Raw genomic sequence first — 22,487 nt, 5'->3', positions numbered from 1 at the left:
TCCCGCCATTAGCGACCTCCCCAAAACATATTGTCCATTATTAAAAGCAAGTATTAAGCACCAATATGGGGAGGACCTCAACCAAAACCACCCGACTCCCAGTGAGATACACAGTACAATCCCGGCATAGATCACAAAGCGTAGCTAACCCCAAAAGTCAAAGACAACCACGAAAGTTCGGTTCTTCACGATAATCTACGTCGCCGAAGCCAGCAGTCTCGCAGAAAGCGAAGCGTCCCAGATAGTAGAAAGCCGTGGCATCGGATCTAGGGCAGGATACAAGATGAAGTCAGCCCTGACCAGTGCGAATCTTTATGAAAACCCATGCCACCCAAGCCACAGTATTCATGTGGTAATCGAAACGTCCATAGCAGTTCGAAGCAGCTGAATCGGACCGGGGACAGGATACAAGATGGCGGCATCCACAGGACCAACGGGGAAAGATGAAGGAGATAAGCAGACCTCTCCGACGGTCACTAAAGAGCTGTTCTTGGCGATCAAAACCTTCGGCAACGATGTTTCGCCGAGCAGGAGTCATATCGGGAAAGCTAACTACGGTCTTAGGTGCAACATTCACGAGGCCAAAATCATCGACGTGAGCTGAGTCAGGCTGCCGTGCGGGACCCTCAGAACAGTAGGCCAAATCTTCCACTGGAACCACAGAATGCTGATCGTGTGTCGCAGCATCATCGTCCGGTCGCAAGCAGATATTTCCCAGCGTTTCTGACATTCGGTCATACGTGACTGTGAATAGGGAGTGGAGCGCCCCAATGGCGGCCATCACGGACCTCAACGATGGTGCGCCATCCGTCCTCTCCATCTCCCCCCCCCCAAAGAGACGAAGCAGGACTCGAGCCCCAGACTCACTTCCGAGGCTCCAGGCACACACGAAGCCGATGGCAACAGCAGGCGCTCCCTCAGCTGGTGATCACGACACCTTCGCCGACCGCGGGGGCCCCCCCTTCAACACCGCCGTCCCCAGCAGGGTCTCCGGGCAAGTGGCCCCCGACCGCGGCGCACGATGCACACCCTGTGTCACGAGACCGAGTCCTCAGTGCCAGCTGGTAACTGGATTGCAGATCGGAGATGCAGAAAAAGATCCGAGTACGGAAGACCGGACGAAACACTGGTTCCACAGCCGCTGTTGATCAATTCCAGCCCGGATGGGCTAGAAATCGAGGTCCCGGCTTCAGCCCTGGAGTAGGCCGAAAATGGAACACGACATAACTCCACCACCCAGTATGTTAGGAAGTCCGGGATTGCACCACCGGTATCAGGCGAGCTTCATACACACGGGAGTCCGGCGTAGGTAAAGGATAAATGACAGGATATGCGAGCTGCCGGCGGAGGTCGACGGAGCCGGGAGCTTAAGCAGCCATCTTAGATCGTAGCGTAGCTCCTCCCCCGTCTAACACTTTCTTGTTGAAGATTTCTAGCAAAGGCTTGTGATCCAAGTACACTTCAAATGAAGTTATCCACAGAATTTGCCTAAAAAGCAACAAGACTCTCCTTTTGAATGGTGAAATAATTACACACTGCACCTCGAAATTCACTGTCACTGGTGTCAATGATCAAGTGACAAGGAACATTTGGAATGAAGCTTTGCATTTCTTGAACTGTAGCTAAATTTAATTTAATGTTGTCAAATACACAGAGACACTCTTTACTTCAAATAAATTCCATTCCCAAAATGGTTTGAATATCTTATTTCTTCTTTGGACCGGCAATGTTCTGTATATCTTCAATCAATTCCTTTTTTGTACGAATTCCATCAGCCGAGACAACATGTCCAAGATAATTTAGCGCAGAACACCCAAACTTACATTTTCATACTTTCAAAGTCATGCCATAAACTTTTAAGACCTTCTGGAATAACTTAAACTCTTAAAGTGTTATTCAATTGTGTTGCTATGAACCAAACCATTGTCTTGTAAAAAGATAACCCCAGGAAGACTAGTTAGCTAGATGGTCATGAGTCTTTTAAATGCTGAGCAGCAGCTCGGCAACCAACAGGCATACAGTTGAAATACATGTGGCAAAAGGCATAATAAAATATATATGATTTGTAGACTCTTGCTGAAACTAACTTAAAGGTCTGTTGAAGTGTGGTAAAGAACATGGCTTCAGCTATTGTTCCCACCATCTCGGTGATCTTAAGTAAAGGAAACCAGTCCTCCAATACTCTGTTGTTGAGTTCTCGCAAATCGTTGAACTCACTGATGACTTTGTGCACTACAACCACATACGCCAACCGCTCTCTGGCTTCCACTGGATCAAGTTGATGGTAATTTGCAATTCCTTAGAAAATGCACAAAATTGCATTTTCCTAAGTGCCATGTGGTGGTGTGTGTGCCCCACGTGCACAAATGCCATTTTTTGGGGTGCATAAGAGTGGCAGTTTGGCCCCCTTGCACCCTTGAATTGCAGCCGCAATTTGTGATTACCTATTTGGTAATCGCAAATTGCCCATTCATTCCCATGGGCCTGTTGGCCCATAGGAATGATTGGGAAAGCATTTACTAATAGCGAATCGCAATTTGCGATTCGCTAATAGGGAATGTGTAGCAATCGCAATTTTTTCTGCGAAACCTACATGCATGAGAAATTGCGATTCCTTAATAGCGATTCCTTAATGATCGCTACTAAGGGTTCGCAATTGCTTTTCTTGATGCCTGTGCCCCTTAGTTTCGATTATGCAGCTCGTGATCAGAGACTCAAAACCAACAAATCATCAAGACAAAATCATGGGGTACAGGCAAGGAGGCCGTGGGGGGCAGGAGGAGGGAGGGTGGAATGTTTTCCCCATGGGTGAAAAAAGAAAACTGCATTTGCACAAATACAATGGCAATTTGTATCTCATTGAACTAACATCCGACATGCCAGCAACACCAGAGATGACAAGATTCTTAAAGTTAAAAGCATCTTCATCTGTGGCTGAGGATTCTTCTATCATTGCTTCATCTGCCTCCATGGAAACGACCGTAGATAATAACCAACTGTCAATTATGTGGAGAATCCAACGAGGATGTGGTACATTTACTGTGCATATGCGGGAGACTAAACCAGGAACAAAGACTTCTATTAAAACCTGCCTTAAAGATCATGGGGATAAGAACGTGAAGGCAGGCAGTGAAAGCATGCTTCGAAGGCGGGGATGTCCAGCTAGCCTGCTGTCTTGTTCAATTTATGGGCATAGCAGGAAAATACTAAACACCAGGACTTAGCTGTCCAATTGGGCCCTCACAATAGGCAACTAAATGCTAGCCACTACTGCTTCAGTACCCGAGAGAGTCACCTCACCCGCTGCTGATTGTGCTTATTGTCCACTTTGGCTGTTGGGAGCCCCATTTCATATCCTGCAGTCCCCGGATGTGCTGCTTAGGAGGACAAATGTGTACATTGCTGACTTCACACATTGTCCATCTTGTTTTTTAGCCCTGTAGTCTTTGACTCTTTGATCCCAACTAACCCTTTTAATAATGTCAGAACGTCGCTTTGCAAAAACAAACTGCAAACCCCGGTATATAATCATGCCTTTTAACTCGGAAAATGTGATTATTATTATTTTACTGATGTAAAGGTTTTAACTTTAATCCTAATCATGGTCTTTTAACTTAGAGAAATCTGATACTGTTGTTTTTACTATTGTAATGGTTTTTAAGTAATCATACAAATAAAGATATAATAATAATAATAATGTTTAAAGCACCTCCCTTTCACTGTTGCGTAAGGCATCCCATTGGGCCAGTCCACATTCATTCTGCAGTTAAGACATCAGTTCAGGAGGAGATGGTCAGTTTGTGTAGTAATCTATTTCCCTGGCCTTGACGATCTGTCACATCATCCAAATATCCTCTCCCAGTTAATCCACTTCCCACGTATAGAAAATAACGATTTTGCCGTGTTAATTAGAACTTAGCTTGCATATTCGGGGACATGAATTACACCCCATATACAAGAACAGTCTAGTAATTTCACCATAAATAACTCAGAAACCATCGAAAAAATAATTCATATTTATTAAGTCAATGATAATAAAAGCTGTTAAAAAACCTAGTAAACCACTCCCTCGTAACTGTCCGATCGCGGTGGCCACAGAGGGGTTCCGCTACCTGGGGTCTTTATCTCCAAGGAACCTTCTCCCGCCTTTGCAGAGATTCAAAAGGGACGCTGCCTCCTGGCGACAACTCCCACTTTCCCTCCTCGGGCGGGCGGCGCTCTTCAAAATGATGGCGCTCCCGAGGTTTCTATATGCCCTCCAAAACTACCCGGACATGGTCCCACACTCCTATTTCGCCTCCATTGAGGCCACGCAGAGGGAGCTGCTGTGGTCTGGAATACCCCGCATATCCCTTCAGAAACTGACTCTGGGATGGTTCGACGGTGGTATAGCGCTCCCGGACATCCGTAAATATTACTGGGCTGCACATCTTTCAGCCATCAACCAGGGCACGTATAGCGACGGGAATGACCCGGCATACGGAATGGACCGATGGATCTTGCCGGGTGGGAACTTTGCGGCCGCACTCTACTCCAAGCCGGGATGATACCCACTGACAGGGCCCACGCAACACTCAGTGCAGCTGTGGCACATTGTGCAACGTAAATTAGGATGGGCTGACAACCTTACGATGGCTACCCCTCTACTGGGCATGCTCGGTCGAACCAAAGGGTTCAGAAACTGGGACCTCATAGGTATCTCGCACATTCGAGACCTGTGGGGCCCGAAGTGGATGGTGCCTTTTGCCTCGCTCCAGCAGAATTATGAACTTTCACACTCGGAGCACTTCAGGTACCTACAGGTCAGGCACTCCCTCCAGACTAACATCCCCACGGGGACGAAGCCCCCTGCGTCCTCCCCGCTGGAAGACAGGCTTCTGGATGGCCACCTCCCTGAACACGCCATTTCACTCACGGACAAAAAAATCATCAACAACACCCCTGACCTACTCCTCCCCCTTAAAGGGAAATGGGAAGCCGACGGCCTGGAAATTGACAAGGAAGAGTGGAAAATTGCTCTTGCCTCCCCTAAGGAGGTTGCCATATCGGCCAGACTCGGACTCATTCAGCTGAAAATCCTACATCGCGCCTACCTTTCAGGGACTAGATTGCAACGAATGGGTCGGAGCACAGATGGGCTCTGTAGACGGGGGTGCGGAGAGTTGGGGACCTACTTCCACATATTGTGGGAGTGTCCGCTGTTGAGTGGCTACTGGGCCCGGGTGACCGGTTGTGTGCAGGAGGTCTGGGGGGTGAAGCTCAGACTGGAAGCAAAGAGGTGCCTGTTGAACATATGGGAACCAACTGACCTGTCACCCAGTGGGAGTGTATGGGCCACACTAGGGTTTGTAATAGCCAAATGGAACATTGCTAGACAGTGGGGGGCGGTTGGGCCTCCTACAAAGGGCCTGTGGAAATCTGATATGGACTGGTGCATGCTCCAAGAAAAGACGGTGTACGAAGCGCGGGGTTGCCCACGAAAATGGATTGCGATATGGACCAACTGGAATGAATACAGAGGTAACATCTGTGAACCCCCCCTGGTTTTCCCGATTGACGAACCGCGTGTACTGTAATTACAATGTGATGTACTGTTACTAATGCCTTTATACCATAATCATTGTATATGTACTGTGATCCCCTGCGCTCATGTGTGGATATTCTGTGTCTTGACTGTGACGACCACCACTTAGTTCTTTGTTATCAATAAAAAGAATTTAAAAAAAAAGAACTAGTAAAGAGTGCTATAAAAGTAAGTGACAGCACAGTGCTCAAGTGATAAAACATTCAAACAAGTGAGAAGAAAAAAAGCACATGATAGAGAAGGACAGTGGCTGCCACTATTTTGGAAAATTAGCAGGTGGTTTGTAAAGCAACTCTTTTCCTACTTGACCCCCCTCTCCTGAGCTGGCTCATAGACAGTTCTAGACTGAAAAAGTAGATGTTTTGACCCCACAAGAGTAAATTCAAGTGACCTTCCTCATCAGAATAAAAGAAGTTGAGAGGGGAGCATCCCCATGAATAGTAAAAAAGGAGACTCCGATTTTTAAGTGGTAATGGAAGGTGTTGGTATTTAAGGAGAATAAATGAGGAATTGCGTACCTGATAATTAATCGAGAGCATTTGAAAGATTCACTGGACAACGTCTAGCGATCTAAAAGATTTTTTTCAGTGATCAAAGAATGTGAAGTATGACTATTGTAAAAGCCTGAAAAATATGTAACCATCCCACAGGTGATGGGTGAAAGTTAATTAACAAATATGCTTAACAAAGTGGTTCAAAGGAGGGCTATCGAAAGTCCCGCCGGCAAACAGCCAGTGTGTCCTGGGTGAACTACACTGTAAGTATTCACGTTTGAAATAAATTAGCACTGTGATTCAAGGAAACATAAAGAGGAAACAGCAGAATAATTATGAGAAAGGACTGGCTTATCCAATGCATACATTTTGACCGTATAAGCAGAGGTTCCAGCTGCCAAAGTAAGTGGAGGTGCCAGTGTCACTGATGTATTGAATATAGTAAATAAATTAGCATAATGGCCCTATTCCCATTGGAAGGAAATATAAGGCACAGAATTAATCACACTTACCGATGAGGTCCAAGAATGACGTCAGGTGCAATATTCAAATACTAATGAGAGGCAGTTTGAATTTCACTGTCCTGAAAGAAGATAGAATATGATCTGGTGCAATTACTCGGTTCAGCAAGGAAATAAATGCAGAACACGTCACTTGCCTGCATGCTCCTGGAGGTGAGTTAGGAGCTACCGCTCATGTCCTGTAAGATAAGAACACCGGTGGCACAATGTCCTTAAGGCGCGGCTGCAGTGGGCGGAACCTTAGCTCATGGGTCTTCCCATAGCAATGTGGAACCACTTATGGTAACATTATGTAGAAACTGTGTGCAGGATTAGCTGTTTGTGTCCCAGGAAAGGGGCGGGGGCATGGTGGGAAGGAAACACGAGGGGTTCACACAAGTGATAAGCTGGGTCACTCACAGAGAAGAGAATTGCATTGACGCGCTGGTGCTATCCTGAACTTGGACATCAAAATGAAATGATAGATAAAACCATAAAGCACACAGGTACAGAGACATTGTCAAAAGAACAAATCTTCAAATTATAGTCAGGGGAATGACATTAGAAGCATACGTCAAATAAGGGCATACATTGAATGTTGAGAGGTAATCAAACTTACAGTGGCCTAATAGTGTACAGCTTGCTAGTGCATAATAATTAATACAGAGTAATGTTAATGTTAATGTTATGTTAATGTTAATTGCATTTATAAAGCGCTGCTGTTACCAAGAAGGTGTCCTGGCGCTGGGGTGAAGAGCCTACTGACGAACATTAGGAAGATGGATTATAAACTAAAGGCAAATCTAATTAGTGAAAAGCCATGTTTTTAAGGCCTTTTTGAATGCCATCAGGTTGGTTTGATGTCTTAGATGAGAAGGGAGGGAATTCCAAGCTATGGCTGCGTTAGCAATAAAGCTTCTGCCGCCCCAGTTGGCTTTCTTCGTCCGAGGTGTACCCACCAATTTGGCATCCGACGAGCGGAGTGTTCTTTTAGGTGAGTACCAATGGAAGTGTTGTTTTAGGAATTTTGGACCTATTCCATGCAGAGCTTTGAAAACCACACACAGGGCCTTAAACTTGGTACGCTTCCTCATCGGCAACCAATGTAGCCTTCTGATTGCACCTGTGATAGATGCATATTTAGGTGTTCCAGCAAGAAGTCTGGCGGCTGTGTTCTGGAGAATCTGTAACTTATTCATTAGGCCTTCTTGTAGCTTAAGGTAGAGACTGTTGCAATAGTCTAATTTAGACATTACCAGTGCAGAAACCACCGTTTGTTGTGCTTCATGTAATAGTAATAGTTCATGAGCCTGATTACACCAGCTATGTTATACACATTTTCCAGTGTTAATAGTTCCTCAGAGTCAATAATCCCTTAAGAACAGCATCAAGTATTGCTATCCAGCGACTTTCTTTAGTCGCAGTTGAATTGATGTGTCTTAACTCTGACAATTTTTGCTGGCCTTCTCAACCACTTGCCACCGAATTTCATCTGCCTGAAGATCCAAGATTTGTGGGAAGTGGTCAACCAATGGCTCATTCAGCACATTATATCTGATTGACGCGGCTCATGGGTCTGTTAATCCACTCTCAGCCAGTTCTGAATGGAAGAGGGATTCATGTTAGGGTAAAGAAGAGTATCCTGTTCCCTAGGTTCATGTCCAGAAGATATTCCCATTGCAAGTCACTTGACACAGAGATTGGGAAGGTGGCATATAGCCAGGGTACGCTTGGCACTGGAAGTTGTTTTTCATCTCCTTACACTTTGAGAAACGATGAGGTCACAGTTTCTAGTTCTAATGTACAGTGGCACATGGTGTATGTGTTGGTAATGAAAAGTAAATTGTGCACTGAAGGTACTAGAATTAATGAATGTGAGTATCACATCCTGCCATATCCCAGATAACATACATACATACAGCTAACATAACATACGTATCTCAGATAAAATACATTTACAAGGCCCCATACTTTAAATGGGTTATATGCCAAGAAAAACAAAGCATTAGAAATGATTCTCTTGAAGTTTTATGTCAATGGTTATTCAGTAGTAAAGTGTTCAGTAGTAAAGAAGTAATGTGTTTCCTTTCAGGCATTTTATTCAGCCATTATTGATTTATGTGAAAATGGTGGGAAACGGCCGGTGTCTGCTGTGAGCGTTAACTTCACGAAGGAACAAGCAGATGCTATTCGCAGGATCCGTAACAGTAAAGACAGCTGGGACATGTTGGGCGTCAAACCTGGTGCAACGAGGTACTTGGCAGTTCACATCTTTATTTTTGTATTTTATTTCTTTATATTTGCACATAATCATTAACACTTAGGGTCTCACTTTCAATTCACTTCAGCTCAGCCACACAGTGTGTTGTGTACAATACATTTGCTGCTATAGCACAAAAATCAATTTAGAGCACAAAATATATTTGACTACAGCAAAGTGTAAAGAGAACATATGTCTGGAAGAAACTCTAAATATTGAGTAGAATAGCACTGCTATGTTTTCTCCGCAATACAGTCCCTATAGTGGAGGAAATTCAGCCGGAGATCTAATCAATAACAGATGTTGTGAATATATGTATTCTGATACAGCTACTCCCTCCCCTCTGAGGACATGTGTTGCCCCTGCAAACACCCTTCCATGACACTTAATTATCTCACCTTCCCTCTCACTACACAAAAAGTACAAATGATTGGCATTGACATTGCTAGTACTTCTTTAATCAGGGGCCATGGTAGATGCATATTTGATGCAGGCTTTTTTCCAACTGGAGTAAGTGTATTCAGTTTATCATCATGGTCATTGATAATTGAGCTGTTAGTTTAACTTTCTCTTACTCTAACTGGACTTGCATGTGTGTCAAAAGGATTCATCTGTCAGTCACTTCACTGTGTAACAGAAGGCCTGTAAAATGAAGCAGTAATTCAAAAGACCATAGCAAAGCTAGTTAAAAATGTCCCTGCTTAGAATTTTTTGAATATGTGCTTGGTATGTGACATACGGAAGCTACTGTCTGGCCTCACCATATATTGAAAGTAAATATCTTTGCATAAACTGACAATGCCTTTAGTTTGGATGTACCCTAGGCTGGAAGAGTTAGTCAAATGTAGCCTTACTTTGCACTTGGAAGTTGCTTCTGAGGTTCATATAAGTGAAACATTGCCCTTGACAGGTCACTCAAAGCTTGCACATTCTAATGGGCTATTAGATGTCATATGTGTACCACTTCAGGAACACAGAGTTATAGTCTGTGACTTATCCTTCAGGAGCGATTGGTAAAATAATGTTGACGTAAGGCTTTCCCTAAACCTCCTCATCTGGATTCCTGCCAATATTTTCTATGGCAAATTTCATAAAGACCCAACACCCTTATTAAACTGCAGAGATTACCTTTGAGGCATGAACCTTAAAAATAATAATACTTTTCTTTTCAAACAGCACTTGATGCTACAATCTTCAACATCAAAAGCGAATTAACTAACAGCTGTAATTATTAGCTAGTTCAATGGTAATGAATGTATTGACCTCAAGGATGTGAAAGTCCCCAGCTACAAACTCTGCGGCATTTCTTCAGTAGGGATATGGCACACTCCGGCATTGCGTAGTGGCCGCAAAGATCATAAAAAGTATGACGCCACTGAGGATCCCCGAGCTGGAAGAACAAAACCATGGCTATGTGTGTGTAAAGGTCTCACTACTGGTGCAGGTTATTTACTGACAAGTGACTGTTTATTTCTCCTAGGGACGAAGTGAATAAAGCCTACCGGAAGCTGGCTGTGCTTCTTCACCCAGATAAATGCGTGGCCCCTGGCAGCGAGGATGCCTTCAAAGCGGTTGTCAACTCGCGGACGGCTCTTCTAAAGAACATTAAATAGAGGATGGGGAGAAGACCAGCTTCAATACAAGAAGGATTTGTTTTGTACAAGTCAAGACGTCTTTGTGAAGTTCTTCCCTTCAGCCATCTTCACCGTCCAGCTTGTTTCACATACGGTTGTCCTTTGGGAGGTCTCTCTAGTACGCCTGTTCTCCGCGGTGTGACTGTTGGATTCTAGAAGACAGAAGAAATGTCAGTGTTTAACAAACAGAACTCTCCCGTCTAAGAATGGAGAAGTGTCGATGATGTGCAAGGCAGTCCATTCTTAACGTACTGTGCCTGTGTTCTCTTAAGTAATGTTACTCCACCCCCCCCCCCCCCCCCGCCAGGCAAGTATCTCCGATCAGCGTCACTATTGTGGCTTTTCTTTTTAAACATCAACTTGATAAATATGAAATATTGTCATAAATGTATGCTTTACTACAATCAGTACGATTAGGTGGGGATTAATGTCATGTATAATTAGTAAGTTGCTCCTGTGAAGTTTCTGTTAGGATACAGGGGTGTAACGGAGGCCCCTGCAGCCGAGCGGTGCGGAGGGGGGCTCCCAGGGTTCCTTGTTTTGGAGGGGGCCCCCCTCACCCTCTAATGCATACCATTGCATGACTTGCAGAATGCATGCAATGATTTGGAATAAGAAATAGTTAAGCACTCAGGAAAGCCACTCTGCTTTACCGAGCAAGCACCTGCAGTGCGGGGTGGGTCAATCGTTCAGGGGCCCCCATGGAGCCAATTCAGCAGGGGGGGCATCATTTTGCGTTACGCCACTGTTTGGATACCCTTATTGTCGTGGGATGTGAACGGCCTGGTCGGGATTAGGAGCCAGCACATCATGGGCAAAATGCATCGAGGCACTACATCTATAATGCAGAGCAACAGCACTTGCGGCAAGCACTTAATGAAAAATAACTGTATGAGAGTACGAATGCCAAGAAAAGCACTTCAGTGCAATGCAGTAAGTGTTTTGTACTCTCACCTGCCGAGCAAATAAATAAGAGTTAGGGAGGAAAATGGGCATGGTATCACAGCAATTTACTTATGTATATAAAAACCCTTGTGAACTATTTTGCCTAGATACAAATTATAAAGAGCGCTGCGACGTTTTGCACCATCAGTTAACAAGTGCAGTGCTTCTGTAAGCATTCTAAAGGGTAACCTAAAAGACATCAGTATAGTGTCCACATTGCAGGTCTGTACTTGGGCATGTGAAATAGCCAACTACTTATGATATTCGATTATCAAGGTACTAAGTGAAAAGGAGTTGTTGTTCAGGGTCCATGAAGGTCACGTGTCTGTAAAAGAAAAAGAATACTAGACTAAATCTTCTGGAAATGTAAAGAATCCTTACATGGGACCCTGGAGGTTGTGCTCAGATGAACGGAGCAGAAATGCCTGAAATAAACCAGATGCGCTGGCCTGGCCAGGCCGAAAAAAAGAAGTTAAACACAAACAAATAGAAAATTAAAATACAACCTCAAGAAACAACCAGCTTCCTCCCAAAGGATTCATGTTTAAACATTCCTTTAAGGCTGGCATCGGATCTGTCTCATTATTAAAATGTATCATAAACAAGGACGAACAAGTGTAACCCACAGTAGATAACCACACCAAAGCAGTTCAAACACACAAAAAATGGTGACGTTACTTTTTTGTAACTATTTATTTTGAATATTTCTTTACTGATTTTTGTTTTTTTTATTTCAGCATGTTTTATTGAATTTTATACAAGAACACATTAGCAATTCTGTTACAGGGTTTGCAACGATTTAAACAGGTATTAACCACCTGTAACACAAGTACAATATTATGTCGCTCTTATTGACGTTATCCCATACAGCCGTCAAACAAATAAGAATTAGAAACATGTACAGCAGATGTCATTTGCACAATCAAATTCTTCTCTCCAAAGTGGAGCTTAAAGTATACGATTCAATTTTACTGCTAGAGAACATGTGAAGAAAAAGAAAAAAAACACAGACAACTCTATTCGCCCTGAACGATTTCTCAATGTTTGGCGTGTGATGGCTAATTCTCAGAAAGAAATCAAGACTTATACTCTGTGAAGCTGTTGTCCTGTGTGCTTAGTATGATTTTACATTAAATGATCTCAGCTGGCTTATCGAAGACAATACTATGCAAGAGAAACCCTCAGAACTACCAATAGATGATTATCAGCTCATATTATGGGGTTGTTTAGTCATTGCACTCATCCGGTATAACTATATAATAGAGACCTATTGCTTAATGAGCATAAACTAGCTATACACAGACTGACCATCCAAGGTGGCATATCATCCGAGCTAGGTTCTAGTTTGGCCAAGATTGTATCACATACATCATGTGATATAGGCCTGACAGGTTGTCTTTGCAGCAGGACTAACGCTGCTTCTTCGGCTTCGGCCACGAACCCCAAATACCTCAACACTCCAGTTATTTCACTAAGTATGGGGCCAATATGTATAAAAATGTATTCTGTCCCATAGTTGGGGCATATGTGCTCCACCACCAGTAAAGGGGTGGCCTCTAATGTTCCATAAAGCAGTGTGTACCATAACTGGAAGGAGGACCTGCAATGGAAGACACCCGAGTGTCCTCCCCAAGTGCATCCGAGGGCACCTCCACCTCTGAATCTATCTCCAGTCTTAATTTTGGGGCTGTGGGCCAGATATGTTTCCTGCAATTGTCCACATTGTTGCAAGCCTGCCACTATTCTGCCCCATTTCTCCTCTGCCTGTCAACAGTTCTGGCTTCCACTCAACTCGGTTCTCTACTGCAACCTAGGCCTGTTATACCAGCCGCTCACCTTTTTCTGTTCTTCCCTTTCCACCGCTGGGATGACCTTCCAGTCATCCCATAATTCTGAGGAGTTCTCATAGACATGCACAGTGTTATCTTTTATCACACAAAGGCATGCAGGGAATAACATCGCATATTTCATGTTTCACTGTCACACTCTACCATTGACCTCCAGGAAGGAGCTTCTAAGTTTCTTCATTCTTAAGGGATAATCTGGAAACCGAATTAATTGATTTCTGTCAACTGCCTATGGACCATGTTATTGAGCCAGGTACATAATGTGATCCCTGCACCTATAATTTAGAATTGTGATCACCATAGGGCAAGGCGGTGTACCCAGAACAGAGTGGTGACCAGGGATTCTTTGTGGTATCTCAACCACAAACAAAATAGGTGAAATACCACCAAAGATATTGTCAAGGAGCCACGTTTCTATGAATTGCTCTACATCCTGATCCTCGAGCTCTCCGGTAGTCCAATGACACGAATATTGTTCCTGCAGGAATGATTTTCCAAGTCTTCTGTCCACTCCTGCAGATGTCCCACCATTTTTGACAGCTCTTTCTCTTTGACTGACAGCTCCTGAATCAATTGTCTCATGGAGGACTAGACCGATTCAGTGTCAGTCACTCTCTCAACCAGTTTTTTATGATCAGTCTGAAGAAGGCCCACATCTACATTAACTTCATCAATCTTGGACCCTAGTGAACCTTTTATACTACCTTCTCAAGCCTAGGGCCCTCTTCCATGATAGCAAGTGGTAAAGAATCTGCCAGGGGTTTCACCCATGCGATCCTTTGAGTGCATGGTTTCACCATTTTGAAGTGCCCAGATGTTCTCCCAGCACTATACACTTTGCTTTAGTGTCAGAACATGATAAATTACAGTGACAGTCACATCAATGTATCTTTATGACTTATAAGGGCAAGTTAAGGCAACCTCATCAGTTCTCCATGTACTTACTGCTCATTCCGCAGTCTAATGAGACCTGAGGTGAGGCACGGTAATCTGACTTTATCAGGGCCCAAATTAAAGCAATCCAAGTGCCATCAGCACACATCATAACACAGGTTCAAAATCCTCTCTGTGAAATGTGGGCAAAATTGCACGCAATTGATCCCTATATCTGTGACTGCACTCTGCCTGGACACCTCACTTGTCCCAACACAGGGTCCCCAGGCGAGGCCCCACCTCCACCAATCAGTACATTCCTCACCGACTCCCATCCCACTGCACCAGAGCATAACTCATGTCAGTGTTACTTAATAGGTCATTAACACTTAATCCATTCATCAAAAGACGTGTCATCAGTATTATTATTATTGCCAGAGGAGTTTACTTGAATTTCTACAATGCAATACATTCTTATTCCCGCAATGCAGGTAGCCTCACACACATGTTTTGAAAATTTCGATGAAATTAGTAATTTTATGTAGTAAATTTTAGGTGAACCACTACCACTAAAACCTCTTAATTATTTATTACATATTTTTGACAGTGTTACTAGAGCCACATCAACATTCGTCTTCATCATATTTGCATTACTGAACCAAATATATTCTACAACACTGAATTACTTCATCTATTATATCTATATACAAAGATTTAGTGAGATTCGCACATAATGAGTTGGGCACATTTACATATTCTTTAAAAAACTCTGGTGTGTGATTGATGTGCACATATATCCTTTTGTTGTGATCATTAATCGTGTTTTTTCCTTCTTTCCAAGGATTGATTTAGAATGCCTAATGTGGTGGATGGAACTATGCTAGTTGTATATAAGATGTGGTGTCTTATGGGGGTGAGATGTTTTTTGCTTTTCTCTTGGTTATACCGTCAGTTGTAATTATAAGTGTGTTAAGGATGACGTATGTTTTTTTATTAAAAAAGAAATGAAAGAAATCTCCATCTTGCAACTTGTAATTGCTTCATTACCTGCCCCCTCCTTTGTAACCTGTTGTTTTCTGGTGTTTGGTAAAGTCATAAGTAAGCACCTGATATACAGATGCCTTATTGGCAGCATCACAAATCATTCATCCAGACTACTGATGCATGGAACCGAACCAAATCTCAAGATTCAGCTATAGCCCACTTTCATTGGTCTGCTGCCTCTGAGTGTGACTTCCGGAAACACATTGAGGCCCCATTCAGAGACAAGATCTTTGTAAGCTTTATTGTTCTTGTGAAGGCCCGGTCATCCCTTCCGCATACCTGTTAAGTCTTTGGGAATTGCAGGGGCTTCTGCACCACATGAGAGGACTGTGTTCTTGATACCTTTCATAAATGTTGTGTTCTCATGGGTAAACCTGACTGCTGGTTACATACACTTCTAGGAGTTTCTCCTAGTGCCAGGCGGAACCTGTTTTTTTTCCAGATATTCACCCATGTGATACCAACCACAGATCCTCCAGATTGTGCTCCGTCTCTACCCCAGCTAACCTAAAATATCTTCAATAGCTGACCTCCAAGTTGCAAGACGATCATTTGGGTGGGTGTGGTCAGGAATTGCAGAGGCTAGAGATTAGTCCCATGGTGGGTTGTTCAGATGGTTAATTAGCCGTTCTGCCTACCATGCTCCAGGAAGCCTCTACTGACCATGTCATGAGTAATGCATTATGTGAGGTTATAAGCAGTGCATTTTGGGGGCATGATGTTATAGTTACCTCACTAACTATAACAACTGAAATTCTCTGGTTTTGTACCTGAGTCTAACGATAATGTCTCTGTAACCTTTGTTTTTTCCAATGAATATATATAGATATATATATGTATGTGAGATATCCAAGAAGGGCAATATGGAGCACTCACTGGGTCCAGGTGGGTTTATTCATTTAGCAAATCGACCCGTTTTGGCTTAAGCTCTTTAGTTACGTCACATGGCAGTTGCGTTTTTATGCAATACATAATGTGCTTCTATTGGGGGATTTGAATCAGCACAATGTCGGGGACTGTTGCTGTCCTTGTTTAAATACAATAACTGCAGCGGCCGTCTTTCAATGGCAACTTATACATGATTATGGATGGTGGTACCCATGTCCTTTCAACAATTGCCAATGAGTTCCTGCACATTCAATAATCCATTAAGTCGAAAGTAGGCAAAGGAACATATGGGTACATTTACACATATCCCCTCATCAATGGCCCAATTTGCTCAGTCCTCTCCACAATATCACCCATCAATGGGTTGCCACCAGGTCCCATACGAGGCTATGGTAACTCCACATGATCTTTATTTAATCAGTGTGCCCCTCGCCACAGCCGAAATAATATATCTTTTAGCCACATATCCGCAGGGGTCCGTCATTTTGCTGTGCATCCCACAATTTAATAACTGCCAATACAGATCGATGGAATAAGCGCTTACTTGACTTGGTTGCGGTGGTTCTGACAGTTGAATATTTTTCCACAACACCAATGTCACAAGTTCCACCAGCAACTAGCCAAACTGAGGGCGGGTGCTCACACGATTCGTGAGGGTAGAACTCGCATGTAATATGCGAGATATCCAAGAAGGACAATATGGAGCACTCACGTGGTCCAGGTGGATTTATTCATATAGCAGATAGGCGTGTTTCGGCTTACGCCTTTCTCAATACTGGCTCTTAAGTTACCATCAAATGGAAAGTGTGTGTTTTTATGCAAAACATAATGCACTCCTATTGTGGGATTGGAAAAGGCGCACTGGCAGAGACTGTAGCTGTCCTTGTTTAAATATAGTTACTGCAGCGGCCATCTTTTTTTAAATTTTTTTTATTGGCATTTCACATTATTAAGATACATTTCCAGTGTCAGTAGCCATGCAAACTAGGATCACATTTGAATACAGCACCGTCTTATTCAATAGAGAACTAGTCAGTAGAACCACTATGAATACATTCTATCCTGAGCTAGGCAGCTGTCAGGCCAACATGCATAGTGATGTGTGTTCAGAGTTGTAGGATAACCAAAACGTAGCGCCTGGCACATGTATATGGAGTCATTACTCGGGATTAACAGTATGAATTCCTGCCCGGCTGCTACCCCTGGTGGCTGAGTCTGTGTTTCTTTGTCGCAGATAGGCATTGAAGAGTTCCCAGAATGTGGACAGGGGTTCGCAACAGTAGGGCACATCTTTTAACCAGGGCTGGATTGTTGGGGCTTATTTGCTTCCCCAGTGTATTGCGACCCTTCGCTTAGCCAAAAGAAATAACATAGCGGCGAGTCTGCGGTGGGCTTTAGGTATGTCTTTCACGTTACCAAGCAAGCCAGTCAGCGGACTGAAGGGTATTGACGTGCCAATAATGTCTTGTAGTGTATTGAAGAGCTTGCGCCAGTATTCGACGACTTTAGGGCAGTTCCACGCTAGATGTATAAACGTGGCTTGCGGCACATGGCCGCACAGGCAGTGTGAATCGGAAGACAGCCCCATCTTGGAAAGCTGTGTTGGCGTGTGGTATAACTGGTATATGTATTTGAAATGGATAAGGCACAGCCGATAATTAGGTGATAGTATTTCTAACTGGCCACAGCAAAATACCCATTGGGAATCAGTCATGTGGTGGTCTAGATCAGAGTTTCGGGCCTTCGGGAGTAGGTTCGGATGAGCGTGTTGCATATGCGTGTTGATGTGGGTTATCAATTTACGCTGTGATGGGTTATGATGGGTTAGTATATATGTATTCCAAAGCAGTGAGGGTCGTCTGTGGGGCAGGAAAGATACTATGAAGCGCACGGCATGCCGCTGGCAGTTGGAAGTATAGGAAAGTTTCGAGCGGCGCAGGGCCCTATGTAGCTGTAGCTGATGGGGAGGGGAGAAAGTGATTGTCAGGGTATATATCCACTAAGGGTTTTAAGCCCATTTTAGTTACACGACTCATTGCACACTTGTCTTGTAGTGGGGGGACTAAGGAATTGCTGGCTGCAGGGATGGAGAGGCATATAGACTAGGGGCGCCGGCCCGCTTTCTGAGTCCGTTCCACACCCAGCATAAGCATCCCACGGAGTTGATGTCAGCTCTGGGAGTAATATGGGGAAAGAATAGTGCTGTTGTAATTGGCCAAGGAGAGACTTTATCACACTTGATGGCCAAGTGTGGTTGGAATGGAGTGGGATGGAGCCAGTAATGTAAGAATTGGGGGTGCGCGCACAAATCATAAATCTGCATATCCGGTGCTTCTAAGCCCCTTGGTGATTGTGGTAATGTAAGCAATTCACAGAAAGCCAGAGGTTGTTTCCCCGCCCACACTAACGATATCAACTTGGACTGTAGGCATTTAAAAAAGCTTGTGAGTGGGATTTGGATATTTACGAATAGATAGAGGGATCTTTTTTGCTATCACAATGCGGCCTGCTATAGTTAACGGAAATTTGGACCATACCGGAACCCGAGGATCTTACCAGTTGACTGCGCGGCTATTGTTGGCTTGCCACACTTCCACTGGGTCCCTGCTTAGCCATATTCCCAGGGATTTGGTCGGTCTCGTTTCCCATTTTAAGGGGTATTCTGTGGGGAATTGCAGGGTGGCATTGGTTAATGAAAAAAGGACAGACTAGGACTGGTTTATTTGGATACCCAAGTATTCTCCAAATTCGCATCACCTCGTGCGTAGGTGGGGCCAGATTAGTCTGGGGGTCGTGCACGTATATGGTGATGTCTGCATACAAGGATATCACTAATCCCCTGGATGTAAATCCTAAACCCTTGCTCGCGTGGTGTTTTTGCAGCCTAGCAGCTAGGTGCTCCATGACTATGACAAATAAAATCGGCGAATGCGAACATCCTTGCCTAGTGCCCCGCGTGACAGTAAATGGTTTGGAGACCAGGCCATTGTGTCGCACCCGGGCCACCGGAAAGGTGTATAGGAGTTGGATTTGTTTCATGAACTGATGACTAAAACTCAGTCGCTGAAGCAATGGAAATTGATATGCCGATTCAAGCGAAACGAACGTCTTGGTGGTGTCCAATAGCATGGCTGCGGCTGATACCTGCGGGTGCAAGTGGTGCATTACAGCAAAGATTGTGCGGAGGTTGTGTGATGTCGAACAGCCCGGAACAAAGCCGGACTGGTCTAGCCGCACGATCAGTGACAATATGGGTAGCGATCGGTTCGCCTCGCGGGTCTGGTTTAACTATGACAGCCTCCTGCAGAGAAGGGGGGAGCAAGCCCACCACCAGGGAATCCTGGTACATATCTAGGAGTTGGAGAGCCAGGATCTAGGCATATTCTTCAAAGAAGGTAGCTGTCAGGCCTTCAAGGCCCGGGGCTTTATCTCCGGGCATGCTCGCTATTAGCGGAGAGATTTCCTCCACTGTTATAGGTGAGTCAAGGTATTCCCGATGTGTGTCGTCTAACCATAGTAGTTGTATAGTGTCTAAATATGCTTTGAGCTCCTTGGAGCCGGCAAAAGGATGGCGGTGTATAATTGAGCATAAAAAGAGGGCTTAAAATAAAGAGATCAGGTGGGGTGGAATTGATTTGACCTTCGCAGCGGCCATCTTTCAGTGGTAACTTATACATGATTCAGATTGTGTTACCCACGTCCCTTCAACAATTGCCAATGAGTTCATGTACATTCTTTAATCCATTAAGTCGAAAATAGGCAGCGGAACGTATAGGTAAAATTAAACATATCACTACATCGATTGCCCAGTTTGCTCAGTCCTCACCACAATATCGCCCATGAATGGGTTGCCGCCAGTTGCCATAAGAGGCTATGGTGACTCCACAAGATATTCTTTATGTAATCAATGTTCCCCTCGCCACAGTCGCAATAATATATCTTTTAGGCACATTTTGATCATTTAACCATGCATCCCACAATGTAATAACTGCCGATACAGATCAATGGAATATGCACTTACTTGACTTGGGTGCGGAGGTCCTGGCAGTTGTATATTTTTCCACAATACCAATGTCTCAAGTTCCGCAAGCAACTAACCAAACTATATATTGACTGGAAAAAACAAAGGTTACAGTGAAAGTTTCAGTGAAAAAAAGACTGAAATGTATCATTTATATTTATATATTGTAACTATAACACGTGCCCTAAGGTAACTATAGCTCACACCCCAGAGAGAGAGAGAAAACACTATTCTCCGACTCACCTTATTCACCCCGCATTACACCCCCCGCCCCCCCACCACCCAGTGTTGTGCTAGTTTCAATTAGCACAAAATGGGTAACAAATACCAATTTGTTCCGAATAGGGGGTCCAAAATATTTCTTGCCCAGTACCTGGGGCAGCAAAAATCCATTGTATGCTACTAAGATGTGTTTTAAGACCCCGTCCGAACTAAGGAGCCGATTATGATGGCGGACGGACCTGAGTCCGTCCGCCACCATAGAGTAGGAGGGACCGTCCGCAGGGGCAGCGGCGGTCCCTCCGTGCAAATTAGGATGTGACCGCCACCCTGGCGGTCACATCCTGTATTTTTATCATTGCGGCGGGTGACGCTTGAAGCAGCACCCGCCGCAATGATAAAAATTTAAGTTGTGCATTTGCATGCACAAAGCGGCAGGCACCTCGCAGTGCCTGCAGCTTTGTGCAGGCAAATGCAGGGGGGTACCATAGGTACCCCCCATGTGCACCCCCCACCCCCCTTCACCCCTGGGGGCCCACAACGGGCCCCCAAACACAAATCCGTATGCCTTTACACGGCGGAAATGCCGGCGTGTAAAGGCATCTTTCTGCAGACATCCTAATTTGGCTAGCGGTGTCTGATAGACACCGCCAGCCATGTTAAAGCTTTTCCGCCGCGGTCGGAAGGCGACCGCGGCGGAAAAGCTGCGGACTGAAAAACGATCCCCCAGCCATCCTAATCTGGCGGGGGGTCTTTTTCAGTCCGCAGCGGTTTTCCCGCATCCTCCGGGCCGGTGGTGGCTTCCGCCGGCCCGGAGGATGCGGGAAAACCGCAATCGTAATCAGGCCCTTAATCTGTTTTCCAGTTTCTCTTAACACCAGTGAGCGAGAGAAATTCTGCAGCACAGACTGGAAAAAGCATATCCTCCCTCATGGGCCTTCTTCTATGTAGGAAAGCGAATACAATATTATTAGTCGACCTCGCACCTCTGAAGGGCCTGTATCTTTTGGACTAATGTCTCAGAAAAACAAGCACTCCTTGGTAAATGTACTAGAAACACTCATAATCCAAACTCTCAGTGTTTAAAGGGTTTTTAAGGTGTTACTACTTAGTCCTCTACAGTCAACACTGAACAAACATTCATGGATTCCCTTCCCTTTGTTGCGCCAACCTATGTAGTAGGGCAAATCCTTCCAGTGATGAGGGTTCCTGTTTTTGCAAATTGTATATTCTTATATAAAGTTTGTACTCTTTATTCTTCAATCCATGCCACATTTTTTTATTGATTTTGGTATACACGTTTCTATTTTAAATGAATTTATCATTGATATGTGGAGGACAAATATCCTTATCTCACCGCTATGGGTAAAACCCTTCACCTGAAGGTAAAGTAAATATCAAACATTGTGAAAACAATTGATATTGTACAAAACTTTCAAAAGACCCCCAACTTTTACACAAAATGTTTGGATCTGAAGATAAACTATCCGAATTCAGAGTTGTGGAAAAGACTCGGGTATTAATAATTATAATTTACAAACTAACAGAAATGGCATGCAGACTCATGGTGGGCCGGCGGTGGCTGTCTTCTGACCGTCACATTATGACCTTTGCCCTGGGACTGCCGACTCCACCAGGGAACAGTAACGTGGCAGTTAAGAGGCATCAATATGCTTGGCGTGACCTCAGCGGTCCCGCAAAACATATTACGAGTTTCCTCACCGCCACTTATTCCATGGAGGTCTTTTCTCCATTAAAACAGTGGCAGTGATGAAAGAAACGGGGCCGCAGACGGCCCCTTGTGCCTCACTCCATGTGGGTGCACAAAGGGGGTACATCATGTGCCCCCCTGTGTGTATGTACCCCCAGTTCCAGCATGGCATGGACTTCACAGTCCATGCCATGCTGGAACTTCCTTTGATGTTCCCATTGAGGTGCATATTTTATGGGAATGGCAAAGAAACTGCCTGCCAGTGACTTAAAAAGTCATAATAAGGCAGCGGTTCTCAGGCGGGTTTGGTGGTGCAACGGTTGGGGCGTCTCCGGTGCGCATGGCAACATTTTTGAGAAGGAAAGTGATCCCTTTGCTTCCACTTTAAACAGTAGAAATGATGCATAAGCTTACGTCACTCTCACCCTACAAATGGATGGTGGAACTTGCAGTACCAGTGGTGTATA

At 44.4% G+C, this 22,487-nt stretch overlaps 1 protein-coding gene across 1 annotated transcript in view; it reads left to right on the top strand.

Annotated features, from left to right (window-relative positions):
* Positions 1-15,151, top strand: part of DNAJC27 (DnaJ heat shock protein family (Hsp40) member C27) — an 83,992-nt gene extending 68,841 nt beyond the window's left edge. The window contains exons 6-7 of the mRNA XM_078649933.1: positions 8,671-8,831; positions 10,319-15,151. Coding sequence (XP_078506059.1) covers positions 8,671-8,831; positions 10,319-10,451 — 294 coding nt within the window. The 3' untranslated portion in view covers positions 10,452-15,151. The remainder of the gene's footprint in view (positions 1-8,670; positions 8,832-10,318) is intronic.
* The last annotated feature ends 7,336 nt before the right edge of the window (positions 15,152-22,487 follow it).

Source organism: Lissotriton helveticus, chromosome 6 (genome assembly GCF_964261635.1).
Source record: "Lissotriton helveticus chromosome 6, aLisHel1.1, whole genome shotgun sequence".
NCBI lineage: Eukaryota > Metazoa > Chordata > Amphibia > Caudata > Salamandridae > Lissotriton > Lissotriton helveticus.
The sequence above is the reverse complement of the archived record's forward strand: the minus strand, read 5'-3'. Positions and strand labels throughout refer to the sequence as shown.